We start from the raw sequence: 24,618 nt of genomic DNA, 5'->3' as shown, positions 1-24,618 counted from the left end.
ATTACAAAAGAAAACATAAGCATAAATATAGGCAATAAAATTATTCCAGAAAACATATGAGCTCATCTCAAGGTTTTACAGTCAACTTACATTGATTAAATTAGAAGAGGGCATTTCAAATCACTCAGCTCAATTATGGACCATTAACTCAAATGGAAGAAATAAGCCACCTAGGAAGCAGAGGACAACTTGAGACTGCAAGTCTCCCCGTACCTGTTGGACAGTAAATACATCAGCATATAAAACAATAAAAAAATATTGAAATCTATTGCACTTGGCTGCTTTAGTAATCTGCTTACAGAAAGGATGACGTAAGTAGTTAAGAACATAGATTTGCACAGGAGAGAGCACACTAAAAGTAGGATTTGGGGCTCATTTATCAAAAAAAAAAAAAAAAAAAAAAAAAAAAAAGCCAACCATGAAGTGAGAGCTCAAGAAATGAAGAAATGAGCTCAGCCCAAATACACGGGAGAAGTGCCTCATCAGAACCAGATCTTGAGACCTTGCTTTCCATCTAGTATCTAAGTTTCCTCAAGCGTATCATTTCCAACTGGACACATGAGCTGGAGCTCCACGCGATCAGCTGAACAGCAGCACTGTTCCACATGGATACCGGCTGTCGTGGTTTCCTGCCCATCACTGAAGCAGACTGCTGGTTTCCTAGGCTCAAGCTTTACAACCTGCAAGACCACATCCTCAGTCAACATTCCACACTGACAATAGAACTTAACCTTGCTCAAGTTCAATCATCAGCCACAAAAGCGACTTCTTAGCACAATGAAGACTTCTGATGAACTACTACTGCTTGGGAGACTGGGACAGACCAGACAGAGGCAAAAAGGAAACTTCCCGATAGCTTTTCCCCGGATGCCTGCCAGCTTGTGCAAGGTACTGTTACCCACTCCCTCAGCAGCCAGCCTGGCCTTGCATCAGCCTAGCAGCAGACAAGCGCTTGGCAGCCAGCCAGCCCTGCAAGCACAACTGGAGGAACACAGGAGCTATTTGTGATGGCAATGACATCACCTCTCCGAGCTCATAGACCTCGGGGAGAGTGTGCCAACAGTCAACAAACACATTGTTTGAGCATTTAACCTCTGCCAACAGAACAGGTTCATGTACAGAGTAACACATCTACGCACCTAGCAGCACCTCAGCCCCTTCCCAACCGCCTCACCTCATGTTTCACTGTGTTGCCAATAGCTGGAGCACACACTACCAAAATTTTCCACAAGATGCCCAGAAGTGCACTCCTTCCTCCTCCATGAGAAGAGGATAACTTTGCACTGATCCTCTGCATTACCCCAGCTGAAAGCTGGCCCAAGAATGCAGAAGTACAACCACTCCAACGTTTAGTCTTAGCTGCACTTTAGTGGCAGCAGGAAATACACATAACTTAGATTAAGACAAAAAAAAAAAAGTTTCAAGAGGGAGACACTATTAAATAAATAACCCTTGTGGGCATTTTCTTACAGTCATCAAACGCATACTTCAGGCTTATATTAGTATTATGCCAACTTGTTTTCAAGTAAATCTGTATAAGGGGTGAGAGAAGAAAACACCCTCTTGCACAGAGAGACATTTAGAAAGCAGCACCAGATGCTACCCAGATGACCAATTCAGACCTTCCCCTCCCAAAGCTTCAGGCAAGAATTTAGGAAGAATGACAAGAAATGAACTTCTAATCACCCCAAAGTCACACCTGATGAATCTCCTCCCGCAATAACTGGAATCAGAAATCTTCAAAGAAAGTGTAGGAACACCATCCTTCCGTTTTCAGTATGACAGAAAGACTTAATCACTATAAAACCTACAGAGCTTCAGTCCCTAGGGATGGTGTTATGTCCTTTGAGTAGGGAGCCTAACTCCTCAGCCCAGCTCCCGCAGTGCAACTAACTACTCTTCCCTAGAAACTCTTTTCTCTAACACATCAAGATCTTTGCTTATGTAATAACTTTACTTTTTTTTTTTTTTTCCATAAGTCACATTAGAAAATAGGCTTAAGATTTACTTCGACGATCACCATGAATAGCAAGCATGCATTCCTAATACCGTAATACCCATTTTACACTTACTTTAAAATCTCACTTGTAGAACAATGAACAAGGGCACCCAAATGATGCCACACTGTGTACTATGAAATCCAGATAGAGGGGTCCTTCCATTGCCACAATGCCCCATAACAGAATATGAGACAACTGGGATATTTGAATATTTTTTTTAATCCAAACTCATACTGGGTAACTTCAGCAGAATACATTCCATTTTTAAAATCTTGATACTTATTTAAACTCCTACAAGTTAATGTATAGTCTTTTTCTCCCTTATTTTACTGTCTATCCCCTAGTTAATGAAAAATAAAAGGCAATCTGTCACCTGCAAATATGTTTATGTGACACACAAACATTTTAAACTGTTCTTAGTCTTTATTCTCATTTCGCTGATTGCATTCAATCATCATCAGCTTTTGTACATGCAGAGTTTTCCTGACACTCTATCAGCTAGCCTATTCTGTCATCCTGTAGCTTGATGCAGATCTCTGAAGTTATCTGTATTAAAAACCAACCTACTTTGTCTTCTTTTCATTTTTTAATTTGTTTCAATTCTGTGTGTTCATAGGTTTGGGAACTAATATAATTAGGGAAATTAAACTTCCACGGAGCTATTATGGAATGTCCTCCTAGTAACTGTGCTAACAAAATTCATCACAAAGTACAATAGAAGCCTTCTCTGAAACAAGACAAAGGTACTGTAATGAGCAAGGCAGGAAGCGGGAGCTCAGTTCTGAGTGTAATGGTAGTTAGTGTAAATCCTTTTGGCACTAATGGTGTTTTTTTCTAAAGCTGGACAATGACAACAACATTTATACAATACATGAGAATTCACGAATGTCTTGGCAGCTTTTGGTATTGTCTGTAACAAACAAACTATCTGTATTTCATTCTACATTTTCCATTCAGCACCAGTTGGATTCTGGAAAAAAAAAAAAAAGGGTTAGTTCTGATGCAGCAAATAACTGATTCATCCTAGTGGGATCCCATAACTGAAGCATATCAGAGGTAGCACTGGTGCTTACTGAACACATTCTTTAGCTACAGAACTAATAACAAAACCACCTCAATTTCACATGCCTATCACCAGACAGATGCAAGAGGCAACACATTTAAAGCAAGTAATAATTGTAGTGCTTGAGAAAGAGGCCTATGCAAGATCATTTCTCTAGGTTAAATGAGGAACCATACTGCTTCATCTACACCCACAGTCATTCAAAAATCCTTATTTATTTACATAGGCCCTTTTTTTTTTTTTCTTTAAGAAGCATGTTAGAAACATAGACTCCACCATCACTGACCGGTATCCCTTTTACAGAAGCTCCCTATCAATTAGAAGCTAAATGTAAAACTGACCAATTGCAACATGCTCACCATCTTGCTGTAGGTAAGATTTCTACCACAACCAGCCAAAAAAGACCAAAGGGTGAGCCGACTGTTGACTCTAACAACTCATCTCATTGCTGTCAAAGCCAGAAGCATGGCAGCATTCGGCTCAGGCTCTCCCTCTGGGAACTCTTCAGGTCTTCTCTGGGAACTCCTGGGACAAAAAGCATCAAATCCAATAACAGATGAAACAGCTACTAGGAGAGCAAATGCATAACAAAAAGGAAGATGAATTTTTCACTGCAGACCCATGGCAAAATGCATTTGTACAGATACTGGCAATCATCTCTACAAGAAAATACAAAGAAAGCACCAGAACTGCATGATTAATACTTCAATTAAAAGCTCAGGTGACAGAATGCATCTTATTTATGCCTAACTTCAAAATCCTGAATTATAATTAGGTACAGTATCTCAAAAGTACGTCAAGTATTAATAAAAGGCACTGCCCATAAACTTCACTGCTGGGACTGGAGTTGGCATAAATTACTGCTTGTTAGAAAACCAAACAGAAATATGAGCTCTGAAATGCCTCAATGAAGAGAAGCTCTGAAGTATGAAGTGAGAAGAGAAACAAGCAGCGGCATAGCAAGCAGGTTAAGCTTACCCCCTGAAGTCTAAGGGTAAATAAATGCAGTTGTTTTTCCAGTTTTTTGCAGTATATTGTATTTTGCTATCATATTTCATGCGGCAAAGCCACTGCTAGCTAGCACAAGGAAATCAATTAAGTAACTTTATCTTGCTAATAAAGCATATTGAAGAACAACTCCTGTGGCACCCAATCGAGGGTACTCAACCAAGGGGAATGAGGCTGAGCTACCAGATGCTTGGAGAGAAAGTAGAACCCTTGGGATGGGGCAGGGGGAATGAGTGCTGGAGCTGATGGGCTCTAATAAGGACTTCAGAACTGTCTCAGTGTTCTGAACTCTTGAATGCAAGAATTTAGACTAAAATAACCATGACAGTTTCCAGCTCTGTCCTGTGCTACTGGACAGGGCAGGAATGCTGCAAGCATCCCTGTCACTGTGAAATATGAAGAATATGCAAGTACTAAAAGTTTTACAGAACTGAGACATGGCTAAGTCCAAATTCCTTTGTTTGGAAAAAAATGAAATCATTGCTTCCCTCCCCCACCAAGCATGCTTTTACTTCCCCTTTCTCTCTGTGGGTTTAAAGACAGTAAATAATCATTCTGACCACTTCCATGCCTCTTTCCTTAATTCCTCAGGAAATGCCACATAGGTTAGACATTTTTCTTCTCTATGCTCTAGTTTTTACTACACCTTTTGAGTGACTGCTTGAGAAATATTTGACTTGCTGTCTATTCATTGTTAAATATTGGCTGTTGGACTTTCTCTGGTGGACAAAAAGGCCTGCTGGACTTCCTATGGCTTTCAGTCAGTAGCTGAAGTGTATCTGCTTCTTTACTTCACTGAATGTTAATACTATTCCACTAGATGAAATTTTGTTTTTATTTATGAAGTAGCATTTGGGAATATAGGTAAGAAATCCTAATGCCTACTCCCTGGGTTTAGTACCTTTATTATACTTACTTGCAGAATTGATGGAAAATGAATACTACATAATGGTTATAGATAAAAATGTATGTTATTAGCTTTTCTATACATATGCAGTTATTAATTTTATTAACCTATTCATAGGAAAAATACCACTCCATCTGCACTCAACTTCCAACATTTGTTTTACCTGAGTATTTTAAGACTCCTTGCTTTACATAAAGTATTCTCTGCTACCAAATCAGCATCTGCCTGAGTAAAAGAATGATTCAGCAGGAAACACGTACTTGAAATACCCTTCACAAGAAAGAGTTTATTCATGCAGGGACAGTTGGCAGGGATATCTCAGTCTCCACTTGCATGCTCTTTTTCCAGTTTGTGTAGAAAAGATTCAGATGCCTCAAAGGAAGCTAATCACCATTTTTATAGGCTGTGGAAAGCAGGGTCTGGTTCAGAATTGTAAGTGCTTGAGTAAAAAGCAAAGGGCTGTAAGTTAATGTTCAAAAGAAACTGGCAAATCTGCTGTGCTGCCTGAGCAAGGTGGCCAGGTATGAATTACAAGTGTATACACTAGAAACAAACAGAAAAATTAACTTCAGAAACTCGTGAGAATAACAACTCTGCCCTGACTTAGAAACAGGCCTTTAACAATCACCATTCTCCATTAAAAGCATTCTGTGTAAAGATACCTGCTTTGGAAATTAGTTTGGACCATTTTGGACAGACATCTGACTCCAAGCAGCACAAGCAGAGCCACACTCTAGGTGACCCCATACGGATGACCCCATTAATTTAAAGGGGATATTCACAAATAGCTTCAGAAGAAATCACCTACGTAAATCTGCTCCAGAATTTGCACATCCCAAGGTAGGTGAAATTAATGCTATGTCCAAGAAGGGAATTGTGCTGCATGAGAGCATGCTACGATGCACTGCTTCTGCTACTAAGTTTTGGATTTTTCTTTGGGGCAACCTGTTATTTCCTATTTTCAATGGAAAGTAAAGTTTTAAACCAAAAAATCTAAGGTGAGAGATTCTCGATATGTTTGAAACCCAAATAGTATTGAGGACCTACAAGTCATGAAATTCCAGTCTTGCTGCCCTTGGCAAATCAAATAAACTGGATTTTTAAAGGAAAAGTTAAGCACATAACTTTTAGAAGACTAGGTTCAAGGACTTGATTCCAAGTTAAGCCATCAGGAACCCTAAAGATAAGAGCGCTCACTGATTGACACAGCACTTTCCATTATTCATTATTTCTAAGCCAAAAACTGAAGGTGTGCTAAATAGTCCCCACTGTGACAGTAAATATCTTGCACCTCTCCTTCAAGGAGACTGACTCCCACTCATCATTCCTTACCTTGGTGATTTAGGGACATGCGATTAGATGGTTCCTGGAAACCTGGCTCCACCAGATCCCGCCGACCATGAGCTGAAGTCTGATCTACATTGTCCTAAAAAGAAAAGAATAGAAAAATCTCAATGAAAACGGGCACGGTGCTCTCTGTAAGCTACACTGCATAGAGCAAATAACACTGACACAAGAAAAATGTCTGCTGTATCTCTCAAAGGAGAAGCCAGTATTGGAGAATGGGGGAAAGAATAGGTTAGTGCACAGAGAGGGGTCAGCTACAGTAATACAGGCAGCACAAATCCAGAATAAATTACTATGCTGATGGCTCATTTGGATGTCAATTTCACATTTCAAAATGGGAAATAGCAATGCAAATGCATTTCCCAGTTCAACAGAAGTTTCTTCTTGCATCAAATTATGCAGAGGTTTGGGGTTTTGTTTTCTTTAATTCCAGCTCTGTGGCTTAGGGGTTAGTAACTAATTAACTGGACTGAAACAGATTCAGTAGTGAACTACCAAACCTCGAGAGGAATCAGAAGTTCAGTTTAGAAAAACATCCATGGTGCTGGATGCCAACCTGAATTTTTTTCATACTAGAACTCTCACAAGATCAGGTTTCACGAAGTTTTAACACAGACTGAATTTGGCTAAGTCTAAAATACCATGGTTTCTCACAGGGCTTGCCAAAAATGAAGACTAAGAAAAAGCAGGAAAATTGAAATATAAACAACAACAACAAAAAAGAAAAGCAAGATAAGTCACAATGGGTTTCAGAAATATAAGTAGGAAATTAAGAGCTGGTACACAGTTTTACAAAGCTCATATGTCTTTGTATATCCCAGTTCAATGTTACAAAGAAAAACAAAAGCATGTACCTGGAGTTGATTGCACAAATACATAACTGCCCATGACATACACAATGGCACTTATGTCAAAGCACAGGAACCACCTTCATGGCAAAGTATATAATTACAGCAGACTAAGGATATGAACTCTGAGCAGCACTTCAACTACATGTAACTGTGAGCTAAACTCAACAGTTCTAGCTTACAGAATATAAGCTAATGCTCAAAATCAGAACGTACACAGTGTTTGAGGATAAGAACGTAAATAGTTAAATAGGATATTAAATAAATTATATTATCTGTTCTTCAGAGAGACTGCCTCAAACAGTGTATTTGAGCTTTGCTGAAAGAACTGATTGATACCTAAAAGGAGTGCCTCTAGAGCCAGCACCACTGGGAGCAATTCAGGAATCCATAGGCGCTCGTAAGACAAGAACTGTCATCACTGGCATGACTAAGTGAGGCTTTTATAAATAATATATGATAAGATGCACATAATATCTATCTATGCCAGATAAAATAGAGACCACTCAGGAGGTTGGCTACCTCTTCCCTTCAGATCTCAATTTCCATAGTTCTCTTTTCCTCTGGGGAACACACAGTCAGCACTGACCTGGACCAGAACAAATCAATTTCAAATTTCAGGCAGGAGAGTTGGGACTAACTAGTATGAGAAGATAACTGCAGGAAGCAGAAATCACACAGAAAACAAAGAGCCTGTTCACCAAGAAGTTCAGTTTAAATCCTTCAAAATCTCTAAGGGCAAAAGTGGGTAAGTTTATATAGGAAAAGCTTCAGTCAAAACTCACAGCTGAAGCTGATTTGCTCCTCAGTTATTTCAAACCCAGTACATAGTCTGAGCTGAACTTTGCACGCACTGAGAATAAAGCAGAGCATCTTTCCTCTCAGCACAGAGCTCATCTTTGTACATTTCCATCTGTGAAACTCAGTATCATGTATGTTTGTCATGTAGATAAAACCCACAGATGCAGTTGAGCAGCGTTAGTTCCCTCCCTGGAAACAAGTGTGGACAACTTACTCATGGATGCAGCTGTATATTGCCCTGTGCTAGAGGAGAGGAACAGGTCATACCAACAGAAATGAAAAGAGGAACAAGAAAAACAGTTATAAGCTATCGGTTGCAAGCATAAGGTGCTTTCAGCTGTCCCAACACATAAAAGCCCTTACTAAAAGGCAAAGTACTTGCTTCTACAGAGTAATGGAGGTAAGATGTGATCGGAATGCACCTGTTTACTTTGGGGCACTCACAGCACAACACACAGTGGTTAATGAAGAAGACATTATTTCAGAGATGAAGGCTCACAGCTGGCTGCAAGCACATAACTCCTCAATTAAAACAGATTTTTAACTAGCATTTGCCAGTAATTTAGAGGAACAGCACATCCCTCCTCTGGTATAACCTCACAGTTGCACCAGAAGATGCTGAAAACCGTAAGCCTTATTCACAACGTTTAATCCAAGATCACAGTACAATAAGTAAATCAGTGATTTCAGAAGCAGAAGTTTCAGTTCCTAGGCCAGCGATGGGATGCCCCTGCCTGTTTCCAAAGGTGCAACGCTCGCTCAGGTCTGCAGAGTTTGCCCAAAGGTTGAGCCAAGCACAGAGCAAAAGGTTTCCTCGGCGCACTCAGGGCCAGCACAACCCTGTTGCTAACGTAAAGCAGCAGGCCTGCATAAACAAAACCACACCTGCTAATGCAATGCGGGCAGCCGAGGAAAGGTAAGCACTGGGCAATTTTTAAAAGCTCATGATATTTTCACATGACCCGCCAGAATCTATTTGTGTCAGTTTTTTAAAGACAAATAATGGCAACTCGCCAGCTGCAGTAGAGATCAGACAGACACGGGAACGAGGTTAAAGGAAAGAAACGAGGGGAAAAAAAGTTGTAGTTGCTCTGTGCCAAGGTGCTGTGGCACAACCCCAACACGGCCTCATCAGGAGCACAGTCACAGCCCAGGCCCCTAAGCACACAGGCACCTGCTTTGGCCCATCACTGCCCCACTGCTGAAACCAGGCTCCCCATAAGTCATGTGTTCCACCATGTCTTAATCCTCAGATCCCTCTTCTCTTCCAATAAACGCTCTCAATATGAAATTAATGCATGTTACTTAACTTACTGTACCATCCAGCTATTACTGTATTTTTAGAAGCTAGTTGAGGCATTAGCCCTCACAAACTTGTTTGCACATACTATTTTCTCTGTCAGTCAGCATCTGTGACCAAGGATGATTTAATCAAGTGACTAGCAAGAGTGTGAGAAGGATCTGAAGCATGGTTTATTTTTGTAGAGTCTCTTAAAGCAGTTAGCATTTTATACAGCCAAACATTGGCATTATAGGTTAGATTTCAATGTCCTTTTGTAAACTGCAATGCAGAATGTTCCATGTTGGCATCATACCAAGGGCCAAAGTCCATTCATAGAGAGTGTTATCTCTATGTATCAGTAACCCAGACAAGCTGAGTCCATTTTTCAATCTATAACCAAGCCTTTCAAGGTACACTCCTTCAAGTTCAATACACTGTTGTCTGCTGCTATTTGTGCTAGCGTAAGTATTTCAGTTATCAAAGAAAACACTGGATCTGGTATTTAAATCAGAGAATCAGTCAGCCGCATACTACAGTAGCTCTGCTGTCTGCACAAGCGTTCTCTAATCACTGCCTTGGGTCCCCACACTACTGTTCCTGCCTGCAGTTTAGCTCAGTGTTTGCTTGGAAGAACATCTATCAGCATGAGATGTTATTCAGCTGACCACTGTATTGCTGCTACTCTCATCCTGGATCCCCCAGAGAAGGTTATCTAGTCAGTCAGGCTAATCTTAAACAGGGCTTAGACAGGAGGAAGTACATCCAAAAGTACGCATAATAAAGCACCGCCCACACTTCCCTTCTCCCCCACTTCTTTGCACAGAAGGGACCTGAATTCAGCTGAGACAGAGTAGCTTTCTCTTGAGGTCTGGAAATCCCCTTTTCTTGAACACTTCAGCTTTTTCTAACTTAAGCAGTCACTAGAAGTTTAAGAGATTAAGGAAGGCTACCAGCGACAGCAGAGCTTCTCGGAAGCTCCTGGGACTGTGCCCAAACCATGATGTCCAGACCACCAAGATGACAGTCCCTTTTAGATTTACTGTAGCTGTTTGCAAGCCCATACAGCCGTGCCCCTGAACAAAAGGTTCAATTGAGCAAGAGTCACGCATACTCATGCCAGCAATCCCACAGTGACAAATTAAGATCATGACATACTTCTGATGTTTGTACACTGTCCAGCACAACAGAGTCAAGTCAGACATGCTGACGGGTTCCACTGCAGTTTGAGACTATCAACACAGATACGCCTCAGTTTACACACAAGCACTCCTACAGCAATAGTAGCTCCCTACCTGGTGATGTGACTTAATCATACCAAGTAGATATTTCAAAACTAGTCAAGCATAAACAGAAGATAAACCAGGTCATTGCCTGAATCACCCTAGCTTTACCCTGTTTAGGCTACTTGTGTGAAGCAGAATTAAGTATTCTCTTAGTACAGGTTGAAGAAAATATTGCAAAGCACAAGCCATTATTAAAATTCACTCAGGAAGAATCTACCAAAGGCAGCTGAAGAGTAGACAACTCCTGGCCCAGGCAGCCCAGAAGGAGAAAGGACAAGCACCTGCAACTTGCTACTCTGAATCAAAGGACAAAGAAATGTTCATCTGCCTCTGCATCTGACCCAGTATTGCTGTTCTTTGTATGCTTCTGTAATTTCATTAGGCAATAAACAGATAAAGAAGCATTTCTGCTGAGGACCATATCATGCAATTTTTTACTTCACAAATGAAACACTATTTGCACAAAAATGAAAGAACTCTGCAGGTTTTGTGAGCTAGGCTTCTTTTTTCATACCACAGTTTTGCAGCTTTGCTCTACATAAAGCATTAGATGTACAGAGTCTATTATGGTAAGAACCAAGTAGTCAACTATTCACTAAGTTCACTTTTCTATGGCTTCCTGGTACACGTAGCCATCAACATAGTTTTTGTTCTATCACAGACCCTTAGTATACACATATGCCTTCACAGGACTATTACAGGAAGAAATCCACCCAACAGAGCCAACTGAGTGTTCAAGTTCTAACCTAAACTTGACAGTTGAGATCAACTGGTAACACACACAATGCTTTCTCAAAAGATGCATGTCATCGAGCTTTTCTGAAGCTAAATACAGCAGCACAGTTCCTCAGCAGATAGCTGTTTGGTACTATATGCTTTCAGCCTACCTTATCACCGATACCTCAGACCTTGAGGACATTTTTCTCAAGTACAGTTGTGAGGGAAAAGCCAAGCTCTCAGGTTTGACCCATGTCACAACTTTGCATATGATTTCAAATTTACTCAAGAATATTTCTTGCTGCCTTTTCTTAGAGCATCAATCACATCTTTCCCTGGGCCAGTGCTTAATGCACAGCAGAAACAAGGAGAAAAATAAAAAGGCTTTGCACACCAGGCAAAAAACTTTACAGCAAAAACAACCCACATATTACATAATTAAAGAGCTGTAACTAGGTTTTCTGACTCTAAACTACAGTCATTTGATTAAGTAAGAGCCAAGTGAAAGGCTCAGTAAGTCAACAATGTAACTGTGAACCTAAAATTTTAACATTCCCATTGCTAAGAGAGCTTGTACAAACAAGGGCTTAAAATACAGCCACTTAGCTCTGTCAAAAGTCAGGCTCTGTCCTAAACTAGCAAAACCATTAACTGCTGGAATTATTCTGATTTTACAAGACTTCTGTTAAGACTGACAGTGATAACCCTAGGGGCCAGCAACAAATAAACCCAGTTTGGGATTATCTGAGCAGCAAAGCTTGCAGCATGCTCCGTCCTGTACTCCACCTGATGCACCACAGCACCTCTGAGCACAGAGGCTGAGAATCACAGAAAGCACGCAGTAACCTGGCAGGGCACACAGAACGATCACTATCCTCATATTCACGCAACTCTCAACAGATTTAACAGCTCGCTATATACATATGCAAAAAGTTACAAGAAACACAACATATCAGGAATTACTAAAGATAGAAAGAAAATGAGAGACTGACAGACAGACCTGCGCCCAATGGTTTACGTCTCTGCAGTGGCAGGGAATTTGTTAAAGTTGTGATCACAGGAATTATATTACATCTCATGATACACAGAAGGCAGAAATGCTTGCCAATTTGCCCTTGGAAGAACTTCTCTCCTGACCCCCTTCTGGGTTTTAATACCCCACTGCCCAGAAAGTCCTTCAAGTCAGCAAAAACTGGGGCTCTGGAGACTGTCAACACCTAAACCCCATGGTGTGCACGCCCCCAATCAGCAAAGCATTTCTTCTCCTACATCAAGGAAAACAGCTTTCTTAAATACATGGACTGATACAGTTACACAACATGCTGGTATAGCTGAGCCAGAAAGTTATTTTCTGAGGGTGTTTCAGATTTATTTTAAGGAGTATTTCTAGTTAAGGGACTCGTCATTACCTGCACTACAGCTGCTACCCTGGCAGTATTGCTTCTTATCAAGAGATACCACTAGCTACTGGTCAGTTTATCCATTAAAAAAAAAAAGAAAAAAGTGGTTCTTCAGTCCCAAATCCCAGAAAAAAGAACTACTACTGCTGCAAGAGCTGGAGCATGATTAGCATCCTCCCAACAGATTTGGCAACAGCAGTCTATTTGTAAAAGACTTTTCTCTGTATATTGGAGTTAGCTGACAACTTCAGCAATGCAACCCTTCAGATGCACACAGCTAGCTTTGCAGATGCCACTTCTATAAGATAGTCTTGGTAAAACTGGTATTAGCAGGGCTTGCAACCCTATTGTACAAATAATTTGGCAAGAGTTACATCAAACTAAATTTGTTTCATTATAACAGTTCTCTTTTAGTATAAATTAACCACTTCTGCAAGAATTCAGCTGTCTCCCAGATTCTCCTCACAGAGAAAATGGGTAGTATATTCCACAGTGTGCACTCTTTGGACCATAGTGTCATTTATTATGGTAGAAGAAATCCAGTGCATCATGATTGTTGCCTTTTAATCAGCTAGCAAGAAGCAAATCCAACTGACAGGCTTAGAAATGCTAAAAGCTTTGTTCTATTTTTAATGAGTCTAAAACCACTCCAGCTGTTAAGAGACAGTTTACATAGTTTACAGCTAAAATAAAGTCTTGAAATACAGAGAAGAAACAAGCACAAGATTCTCAATGAACACAATAACTTCTCAGAGCTGTCTTATGCTAGAAAGCACTTACAAAAATGAAGCATTTACTTTCTTATGTCTGTTCTTTTTTGATACATACACTAAGTTCCTTTCCGCTTCTACCTCTTAGTAAGTTTAGTATTACAGGTCTGAGATCTTTACAGTGGATAATTACATGCTTATGTGGAAAATGTATTTCTTCAACTGGTGCCCATAGAACCTGAGAATGAATCTTCAGCCTGTACTTATCCACAAATTTTCCTGACCTCCAAGGCAAGGTCCTGGCACTGACAAGGCTACCAAAATTCTTTTTTACTGCATGTTCCAAACTCTTTGGTTTTGGTCAATATTGACTCCAACAGTCTCTGGAAGATCTATTTTCTGTGAAAGAACTGTATCTACCAACAGAAATTATGCAGACTAACTGAGCTTTTGTTACTCAAAGCATAAAATCAACTTCAGTAAGAAATCATATTGCTCTGTTTTTTTAAAGAGGCTTTTTAGCAAGTTCAGCATCATTCTACTATTGAAGAACTGGTATTTAATAGACTAAATTATGTCATCCATGACAGTGTTGCTACTTTCTAACATACAGAAAGATCATATAGGACAATCATTTCCAACCTGCTGCTCTCCCCGCGCTCATCAGATCTGTGAAATATCAGGTAGCTTGTCTGTTCTATTTGGCATCACCTCCACTAGAGCTCTGATTATAGCAATGCTGCTTCTAAGAACGCTGGCTTTGGGAGCCAGGTCTGGAAAGCAGCCTCGCACGAAGTGGACAGGAGATGTTCTACGAACCGCCTCGGACAGTCTGTCCCAGGCTGAGGCCGACTCCACCCTGCATTAACCCTGGGAGGCTCAGTGCTTGGAGAGATGACCCGATCCGGTGGCCTCTGAGATTTGGCAACAAAGCAAGGCACTCGTGTGTCTCAGGCCAGGGGAGCGGGGGAGGGAGGAGAGAAAGGAAGATTCTATCTAGGTTGTAGGTATTAACATCTCTACGTAAGCACACGCCCTTTAAGGATAAGACATTCAAGCCTGTGCACTCTGGGAAGCAGCAGCTACAGCCCGATAACCTAAATTATACTGAAGCGTAGTCTCTCATAGGTCGTTTTCTCTGAAAACTCAACAGTGATGAAATACTAACAGTGGAATGGCAGTAGCAATAAAACACACAACAGAGGAATTTATGTCACTCAAATATGGCTCTGTTTGCTTACAGGCAACAATACTGTCCTTTTTTGTCTTCTTGTTGGCTCAGGTGTGCAGAGGATTTGAGCCCTTTAGGGCAGGTGACAGCAATTCCTTACAGCCGTTGGCAGAGCTGGTGAAGCAATAAATCTCCCAAAGGTAAGTGCCACCATGCTCACAGAGACCTCAAAAGCTCACCAGACACTAGCTAACAAAGTAACCCCCAAAGTGCTAATGAGATCTTAGGAACTTCAAATTTGAAACATGATGAATTTCAAATGCCACGTTAAACAAATCTCTATATAAGATTGCTCTGATCTCCTTACTTGCTTCAACAATTAGCTATATGGTCTTTACTTATTTCCTATCCTATTTGATCAAATTTTGTAATTTTGGGTGTGCTTGATATCCCACCCTTCCTTCCTTCCCTGAAGAGTGATTCTTGGCACTAGATAAGTAATTTAGATCTAGAAGTAGCTGTCCTATCCAATCAAGCATACGATCCCAACTGTACTGGCCACACACCTTCTTTCTACATGGTGAGTTTGACCCTTCAACTAACTCTTCATCCCAGAAAAGGACATCTGCAGTTCAGGTTGCTTGTCCTCAGTTAGATACAGAACTGGCTCTTTAAGCACCTCCAGAACAGCAAGTCCCAAAAGTATTAAACAATCTCAGATGTAGGATAGAAAACCATGTGCATCTCTATATCACAACCATCATGTCTTTCACCACTAGCAATCCAGCATCATATCTCTCACAGAAACGGACCGTTATGCTAAGCAAGCATCAGGGTTCCACACTTTGCATTGCTTGCAAAGAAAACTATGGATTGTAAGGAATAGTCTACAATGCATGGGTACTTTAAAAAAAAAAAAAAAAAATAGCACAGAAAAGCATAATTTTTTTGTTCTGCTTATCCTGTAAGCCTCTGGAAAAAAAAACAGTTTTATAATTAAACCAGAACATCAGAACATGCATGTATTTGTGCATTTTGTTATGTCTGAATCTCATTTCACTTCCAGAGTTTTAAGAAAGTGACATTACTGTATCTTTCATGCCAGTTATCAAAACAGTTTTCATAAAAAATCTTGAGAATTGATGTTTATTAGATTCAAAGTCACCACTTCCAAACAATACTGACAGTTGAACAATATTTCCAATACAAATTATGTTGCGACATACAAGTTCTCATTTTGCACACGCATATATCTCAATGCAGTGACTGCCATGTTTCCCTTTTCTTAAGGAAAGTGTGCTCTACCAGTAATCTTGCGTCAAGATGACTTCATCACAAAACCTTCCTTGACTTAACATTCTCCAAAGAAAGAAAATTCTCAAAAGTTTAGCCATTTGCATTTAAATAATAAGTAATTACATGTGAAGGCAAGCTGTCCCAAGAAAATCCAATACAATGCGTAAATCTTTAGTTTTTGCACAAATTGGTACTTCAGGAAAAAACCAACAAAACTCCACCTGCCTGCTAACAGCAGACTGTCCTCACCTTCTCAAAATAGGAAGGTTTTGTTTTCATTTTAACACTTGCTGTTTGTATCATAAATGTGTCAAGAGAACCCTGGGGCACCTTCAAACAAGTATCTCAAAGCACTTCTGAACCTTCACTGCAACACTTCAACATTGTTAACAAGAGCTGCTTTACTTCTGCATAAATCCTCTGAGTATGTTAACGAGCGTTAAAGCCTAGACAGATCTAAGAGTTCTCATAATTGCCAGTGTGATACTTAATGAAGGACCAGTGTGCCAAAAACTACAAAACAAGGTAACCAACAACAAACTAGATAAGCACAGGTGCATGGTCTCCAACAGGGGATGCATTTCAACAGACATTTCAAAGCTGGTCAACAGAAAAGCCTAAGAAACCCCCCAGCAATAAGATTATTTGACTGCACCAGTTTCAGCAGTGCTACAGCTACTAATCATAAGAATGTTTCTCTCACATGGCTTTATAACATTCCTTCCATGGAAGGTAGGGTACAACCTCCTCTTTTCCCTGAAAGCGTCACTGAAGATATTGGAGGAAATGACTTTGGGTCATGGGGTAGGTGCTTCCATATGAGTAGTTACCTGGCCCCAGCTAAGCTAGTGATCAGCTGTGGGGTTCAGGTTGGAAACTTAAAGCAGCACCATCAGTATTTATGACACTGCTCTCTCTGGTTTTCAGCACTTTTTTCCCTCAACCAAAAAATGCAAATCTACAGAATAAAGGTAGAAAAATCTCCTTGCTGAGATTAAACACTAATTTGAGATTAAAAAAAACCCCCAAAACTACAAAAATTGTAGGATTAGGAAGAAAAGAAATACTTTGAACTTGGCTTCAGAAGGAAACTGTGAGTGAAAGAAGCCACCTCTGGATACAGTTGTCCTGAGGACAACTGGCTAAAAAAATTGAAGTTAATAGTGACAAATTTATTGGGAGCTCATTAATATACCAGCACAATACAGACAGCATGCATGTAATCTCGCATCCTAGAAATGTGTATTATTGTGTCAATATTCCTGTTTCAGAATTTGCTGGTGGGATAGTTTGATGAAAAGTTTCTGGTCTTGTGGGTTTGAGTTTATTTTAATCCAAAGGGCAAGCCATATTCTAAAAGACATGGTGTCAGAAAACTATTTTTCCAACATGCTCTCATCCAGCATAGCAGTTATGGTTTGTGACTAAACTATCCAGCCAATTCACATTCAACTACCAGCAGTTTATCACAATTTGGAGGACATAAAGAACTCCAGAAAAACAAAAACACAAAAGATGTCTTTTTCAGAAAATGCTTAGCACTCTTTGGTAAACATTTGCTCATGCCAGAAAAAAAAAATACTTCATGGAGAATTTTCATCAGCATGCATGCAAGAAGGTATTCCTCTCAGTGACCTTACAACACACTAGCCTATACTTACTTCCACATGGTCAGAAGTAGAGAAATGGGCACTTCAAAGTCATAACTCACATTCATCTTAGAGAACAAGTTCTGCAAGTGCCTCCAGCTACAAAACGTATGAAGTGATGATCTCATATGTTGAAGACAGTACTCAGTTTGAAAAATCCCAAGTTCATAAGGAGTTCTAACTTCTTATTATTTTCTTTACTTTAAATCTCAGAACCTTGAGTGCAAAAGCTCACAAACCACATAGCAAGGGACAGCTTCCCCACACTGCCCCAAGGCTGAGTCAGGGGAGATATGGCTGGCAGTACATTCTCAGAAAAGGCAGTGTGGCAGAGAGCCTGCTTCAATCTAAGCTTTGGGAAAGAAGCTACCCACCAAAGAAGGCAGCAGCATGCTGTGATAGGAGACTGAGTACCAAAACAAGGACAAGGAAGAATGGCTTTAAGCTAAAAGAAGGGACATTCAGATTAGATTTTATGAGGGAATTCTTTACTCAGAAGGTAAAGTGGCACTGGCATAGAAAAGCTGTGGGCACCCCAACCCTGGAGGCACTCAAGACCAGGTTGGATGGGGCTCCGGGTAGATGGATCTGGTGGGTGGCAGCCCTGCCCATGGGAGGGCTGGGTGAAACTGGACGATCCCTTTCAATTCAACCATTCTACGAAATGCTCGGCTGGGAAGCCACAGAGGATATCAGAGGGCAAGGAGGCACCTAGGCCATGGGCCCTTAAGTTCTCTTTTGCTTCTGTCACATCCTTGTTTCCCATCTCAACAGTTGCTTCCAAGAGGTCTCCACCATCTTGGGGAAATTGAAAGATGGGAGTACCTGCCTTGCCCTGGCCAAAACAAGTTTATTTTTGCAGACAGGCACAAATGATGATGAGAAACTGGAGACAGGCCAGCGAAATCACTTCATTGACCCACTTACAAGCAAACAGTGCAATTCCACATGCAGCCAGCACTGCACACTGCAAAGATTTCTGGAGTGGGCTGAAAATAACTTCACTACACCAGTGATCATTAAGGCAACCAGAGAAATACTCTGCTGTACCACAAGCTAACAAAGCTGACTCATGGGCAGAGAACAACCACTTGGAGAAAGAAGATGATGGCAGCCAATACCATCCTTAGATGAAGGGAATAACAATACTAGCAGAATTTCAGTGCTGGACTGCAAGAAAGCAGTTTTTGGCTTGCTCAAGGACCTGCTTGCCAGGTTCCCATGGGAGACTGCCCTGAACGTCCACAGGTCCCAAGAGAACAAGCTGATCTCCAAGAACAGCCCTCTCAAAGCATAAGAACGGCATGCAGAAAGTTACAGGGGAATGGCAGAAAGCCAGAATTAATGGACAGGGAACTCCTGCCTCAGCTCAAATGCTGAAATGCAAAGATGGAAGGATAGCATCAGGAATATCAAGAGATTGTCCAAGCAGAAGAGCTGGAGCTACCAAAGGATGCCAGTAACAAGGAATGTTTCTATAGGTAAGCAAGAACAAAAGGACAGCTAGAGTTACCATGGTTAGTGCTTAGTTATGGATGGGACACAGCAGCCGAGGACACAAGAGATCCATGGTTTCTTTGTCCTACTGAGGTTTGCCCTCATATCTCCCAGATCTTCAAGCACAGTGTCAGCATCCGAGCGAGTGAACATTCACACACCAAAGGTGGCATAAGCTAACTGGACCAAGTCCACATGACCAGACAGGATGCATTGGAAGGTGCTAAGCAAGTGGCCCAATATTACCATGAGGATGGTCTCTCATCTTGAATAAAATAAATACAATTTAAACCACTGTGAGAAATCTGATGACTGCAGAGGCAAACCACACATTGTACTACGTTTCGAGTTCCTCGTGTCATTGCACTTGCTAGGTTCTTCAAATACATAACAAAATGTCACAAGATTGGTCAGTCTTGCAGAATATCTCATTACTCTGATTAGAGACGTAAGCATCTCATTTGTACTTTTCAAAGCAATATGCCTAAGCTATAGATGAAGATCGTAGAAAAGTTTACTTTGAACTTGAGAAGGATCCACTGCAACTGTTTAAGATTAAACACAAACACTTCTTTGCTTCCACTAAAATATCAGTTTTACAGAAACCCCCATGAGATGAAATAATGGCCCGTCACTCTTTTACACTAATAGCTTCAAGAACTTCTCCAAGAAAGGTGCCAGTGCCACTCTGATAGAAACCCCCTCCTGAACTGGGCAAAAGTATTTGGTATTCTGGGGAACTTGCCAGAATGACAGTATTTACTGTATGACTAATATGCATTAATGAAGCACAAATGGACAACTATTTACTTGTGCTAATAACTAAAGCGCTTTATTAGAGCTTAGGCTTCCAGCATGAAGGATTGCCAGGCTCTCCCTACTTGCCAAAATTATGTCAAAAAATGGAACCAGTGTGTAAGACATCAAGAGCTACAGCCAGTGTGTAGTAGTCTTAAGCCATTGTTTAACACTCAGTCTGCAAAGGACAAGTACACTCCAAAACAACTGGCTGTTTCTGAGGGCTTGTCTTTCCATTGTAGAGGCTAGAATTTCAAACATGCACACTGGTCTTACCAATAGAACACAAGCCAAAGCTATCTTAAAATAGCAGTAAAGCTTGAGAGCTTTGCTAACATTTGTGATCTACATTTGATTGCTTGCTGTTCTTTCAAGAGAAGAAAGAGAACACTGTATCATAAGATGTCAGATTAAAATATCAATATTATCTATCATGAAAGGCCATTAATACCAATAATTTGCCACTTTCTACATGAAAGTTTTCTGAAAGCCAATTAATTTGGTTAAAATTCCACCTGGGAAATGCAAAGCCAATTCCTCCAGAACAAGAATGAAGTCCTAGTTCAACTTTGTGTTCTCAATATAAGGAACATACCTGTAATGCCAGAAATGAATCTGTTAAAATGGCAGTTCTGTGGGAATTAAGAGTTAACTGTGAGGTGGTCTGCAAGCACGGATTCAAAATCAGCTCTGCTGTAAGACACTCCATTAACAATAACATTAGGAAATGTAATCCATTGTTTCATCTTAGAAATAGAAAAATTCTGCTCTCAAAGTTGTTACATTTTATGCAGAATTATGTCTGCTTGGTTTTTGTTGTTGTTTGGTTAGTTTTGTTTAGGTTGGAAAACATCATTGCATAAGTGCTTATGAAATAATATCCTTCCTTTGATCAGTTTCCCTTCAGACTGTGTAAGGCAAGAAAAATCTGTTGGGTATAACTTTTAGCAAGGTCTGTGTCTAGATATATTTCTTAGAAATACTTGTGTATAACACAACATTATATCTGTTCTTTACCAAGGACAAAAAATGGTTAGTCAGAGCCAACTGGCATGGACAGTAACACTAAGAATTATCTGAGCCACAGCATTTTCTTGAAAAGTGACAGCTCCAAATGCACAGGAATCTGATATTTCTCTTAAAAAAATAAAGTTGTCTCCAGCAGTTATTGTTTTCTTATAAGTACAGAACATCTGCTGAAGAAAAGCTCATTAAAAACAACTCTCCCCAAATATCACTCAAGTAATTCCAGTTGACTATAGTAAAGCCAATTTTAAATATTTCAATTATTCTATATTTACAGAGTTTTTTGAAGTATGAAGCCATCTAACATCAACTTCTCTCTCGTATTTTGAGTTGATAATAACTTGCACACGTTATGCAGTAACTATCTTATATAGCTAGATTCAATATTTCCTCTTTCAAAAATATTATTGCTCCTCTCCAGGTGCAAGACTTTGCTCTTCCCCTTGCTAAACCTCCTGAAGTTCTGTCAGCCTATCTCTCCAGCCTGCCCAGGTCCCTCTGAATGGCAGCGTGGCCCTCTGGTGAATCAGCCACACCTCATAACTTTGTGTCATCAAACCTGCTTAAGGTATGCTTTGCCCCACAATCCACATCATCAGCAAAGATGTTGAACTGGACCGGGCTCAGTGGTGACCCCTGGGGTACTTCACTCATTACTGCTCTCCAGCAAGACTTCATGCCACTGACCACTACCTTCTGCGACCAGCCATTCAGACATTTTCCAGTCTGCCTCACTGCTTACTCACCTGGCTCATACATCAACAAATTCTAAATGAATAACTTGCAGGAGAGAGTGCTGAAAGCTTTACTGAGTCTAGGTAAATTATATTAACTGCTCTCCCCACAGACACCAGTCCAGTCATTTTATCATATACTTGGATAAAGTTAGTTAAGTATGACTTTTCCTTTATAAATCCGTGCTGACAAGTTTTGACGATTTTCTTGTCATTCACGTACCTGGAAATTTTCTTGCCAAGTAGTCTTGCAAAGAATCTGAATAAATTCCATTATGTTTTCCCTGTAAGTTATGTCATCAATTTTTGACTGCAGCTATGAGACTTACTAAAAATAAAGAAAACAAGCAGTACATGCATTTGAATGGAAAAGAATGGCATAAAGGAGACACGTCTTTCAACTCTGTAGTCAGTTGTGAATGCACTTTAAATCTGACTTACTATACAAGGAGCCTTATCAAGGGATTCTTGAGAGAAGCACTGAACTCCGGAGATTTAAACACTAGAGATTAATCAAGAGATAAATCTAAGAGGCTGCTCATATAAAAGTGATTATTTGAAAGATAGATTCTATCTACTACTGTCCAAGCATAAGCATAAAACCATTAATATAAATATGCAAAATTAAGCTTCTTTACTTGTAATTTCCTCATATGATTTCCAATATCTAGATTGTTTCCTTACTGCTGTAAATAGTAATGTAAGCTGTAAATAGGAGGGATGCTTGGGCATTAGAATGTTTTGGGTCTTTTTTTGTGAGTTGAAAATAATACATAAAGAAATCTGGATCTAGTATGCTGAACTTTCTTGTTAACATTTAACTTTGTTTAAGAAGTCTGGTTTTGCTGAGCAACTTCTGTGTAAATTAGTAGGAAAAAGCAGAAGTGCAAACAGTTACGTACAGTTTTATTTTCCAATTGAAATTGCTGAAGGAGACTAAAAAAAGAAGTAACTGGTGGGTATTTAAGAATAAAAACTACATTGTTTCATAAAAGCTTCAAAGGATGATACAAATTTCTTTAGCTTTCTTTTGCCTCATATAAAATATTCAGATCACATGTGCACCACACTTGAATTTCCACATCAGTGGAAAAAAAGTGCTTCTGGGACAATTCTTATAACAGATCTTTTCAACAGAAATGTAGACCAAGGATAGAAATCCATCTCCAGTTGCTCTTCAACAAAATCTACTAAGTAGCTTCGACTCTATCTGTAAAAGACATTTGCAATCTGCATTTGGCGAGACAGATTTCATAACTTCATGTTGGAGGCAACGCATCCTGTTAAAACATTCACTAATGTTCTCACTGCTTTGTACTTTACGTCTGCTACAGTCCGTCAACCCTATACACCATATACACCATGTAAACTGTTAAAACAAGAGCATCATCAACAAAAGAACTGTTGACTGACACCATATTTCAGATATCTGATGAGTTTTTGCAATGGCAGAAGCAACATTTCAGCTTTATTTCTTCATACTATATGTACAATGATGCAATTTAATAAAGGCACTGGTGTTTTTTTTGCTCAGCTACAACTAAGTATTTGAAAGCCTGTTTGTACCCTCCAGTTGATCTATATTGCCCTGTTGAGATACAAAAGTATTCTGGATCAAACTCTTGTACATTTAAGCCCAAAGAGGGTAAGTGAAACCACTATTTTGAACTTTAAAAATCCTAAGAAAGAATGTCTGCATACTCTCACCATGCACTTGACACTAAATAAATGAAGGTGTTTCCAACAGTGTCAGGCAGATATGGGGGCAAAACATTCCTCTTGACAACTCTGCCCACATAGGTTTTCAGGCCATGTGGACACAAATTCTGCAAGTGATTTTTCATGCTTTCTAACAAAGCAATGAAGACATTTTATTCACATAAAAATAGCGCATATAGAATCACATACACCTACACCGATCCTGAATATCAGACTATTCTATCCTAAAGTAACAGAGATGAGACTAAGTCACATACGAACTAGGCTTCTGACATCTACCAAGGCAATTCTGAGGTACACATGTACATCATGTGGGAAGAACATAGGAATGCTGTCCGGACTTGCAGAGATAGGATTAGGAAAATCAAGGCACAGACAGAATTAAACTCGGTGAGGGATGTTAAAAACAACAAGAAGGAATGCTACACATACATATGTCAGAAGAGATAAGCCAAAGAGAGCACGTGTCCTCTGCTAAATGGTAAAGAACTGGCGACAACAGATATAGAGAAGGCTGAGGTACTAAATGAGTTCTTTCCTCAGTCTTCACTGGCAGCCAGGCTTCTCACAATGCTGAACATCACATCCCTGAACCTCTAGGTGGGAACTGAGGAAGCAAACCACGCCCCTCTCCCCCACACACAATGTAAGGGCAAGAGCAAGCGTGAGACCAACTCAAGAGACTGAATGGTTAAAGTCCAAGAGGCTAGATGACACGCATTCCATGGTCCTAAGGGAGCTGGCTGATGTGGTTGCTGAGACACTCTCCATCATATTTGAAAAGTCACGGCAGTCAGACCAACTCCCTGGGGACTGGAAAAGGGAAACATCACACGCATTAACATGAAAGGGAGGAAGGAGGACCCAGTGAACTACAAGCTGGTGAGCTTTACCTCTGTGCCTGAGAAGATCATGCAATGGATCAGCCTGGAAGACATACTAAAGCACATGAGGGATGAATGGTGACCCAAGACTGTCAGCATGCCTTCACTGAAGACAGGTCATGCCTAACCAATTCAGCAGCCTCCTATGATGAAGTGACAGCATCAATGGACAAAGGAAAAGCAACTGATGTCATCTACCTGGAGTTCTGCAAGGCCTTTGGTGTCATCCCTCACCACATCCTTATCTCTGAATTGGACACATATGAATTTAAAGGATGGACTACTTGGTGGATAAGGAATTGGTTGGAAGGTCACAGCCAAGGGTTGTGGTCAATGGCTCTATGTCCAAGTGGAGGCCAGTAACGAGTGGTAACCCCAGACATGTATACAAACTGGAAGAACTCCTTGAGAGTAGCCATGCTGAGAAAGACTTAGGGGTCCTGGTTCATATGTTAAACATGAGCCAGCAGTGCATGCT

The 24,618-nt window shown here is 40.3% G+C and overlaps 1 protein-coding gene across 6 annotated transcripts in view; it reads right to left on the bottom strand.

The window, feature by feature from the left end:
- GRB10 (growth factor receptor bound protein 10) overlaps positions 1 to 24,618 on the bottom strand; it is a 138,693-nt gene that overhangs the window by 75,460 nt on the left and 38,615 nt on the right. For all 6 annotated transcript variants that reach the window (XR_007376040.1, XM_048940247.1, XM_048940246.1 and 3 more), the window contains one exon: positions 6,311 to 6,404. Coding sequence is in view for 5 of the 6 variants with exons in the window: in XM_048940247.1 (XP_048796204.1) it covers positions 6,311 to 6,404 (94 nt within the window). In the remaining variant the exon portion in view is untranslated. The remainder of the gene's footprint in view (positions 1 to 6,310; positions 6,405 to 24,618) is intronic.

This window comes from Lagopus muta, chromosome 3, assembly GCF_023343835.1.
Source record: "Lagopus muta isolate bLagMut1 chromosome 3, bLagMut1 primary, whole genome shotgun sequence".
Lineage (NCBI taxonomy): Eukaryota > Metazoa > Chordata > Aves > Galliformes > Phasianidae > Lagopus > Lagopus muta.
Note: the sequence above shows the minus strand (reverse complement) of the source record. Positions and strands in the feature narration are given on the sequence as shown.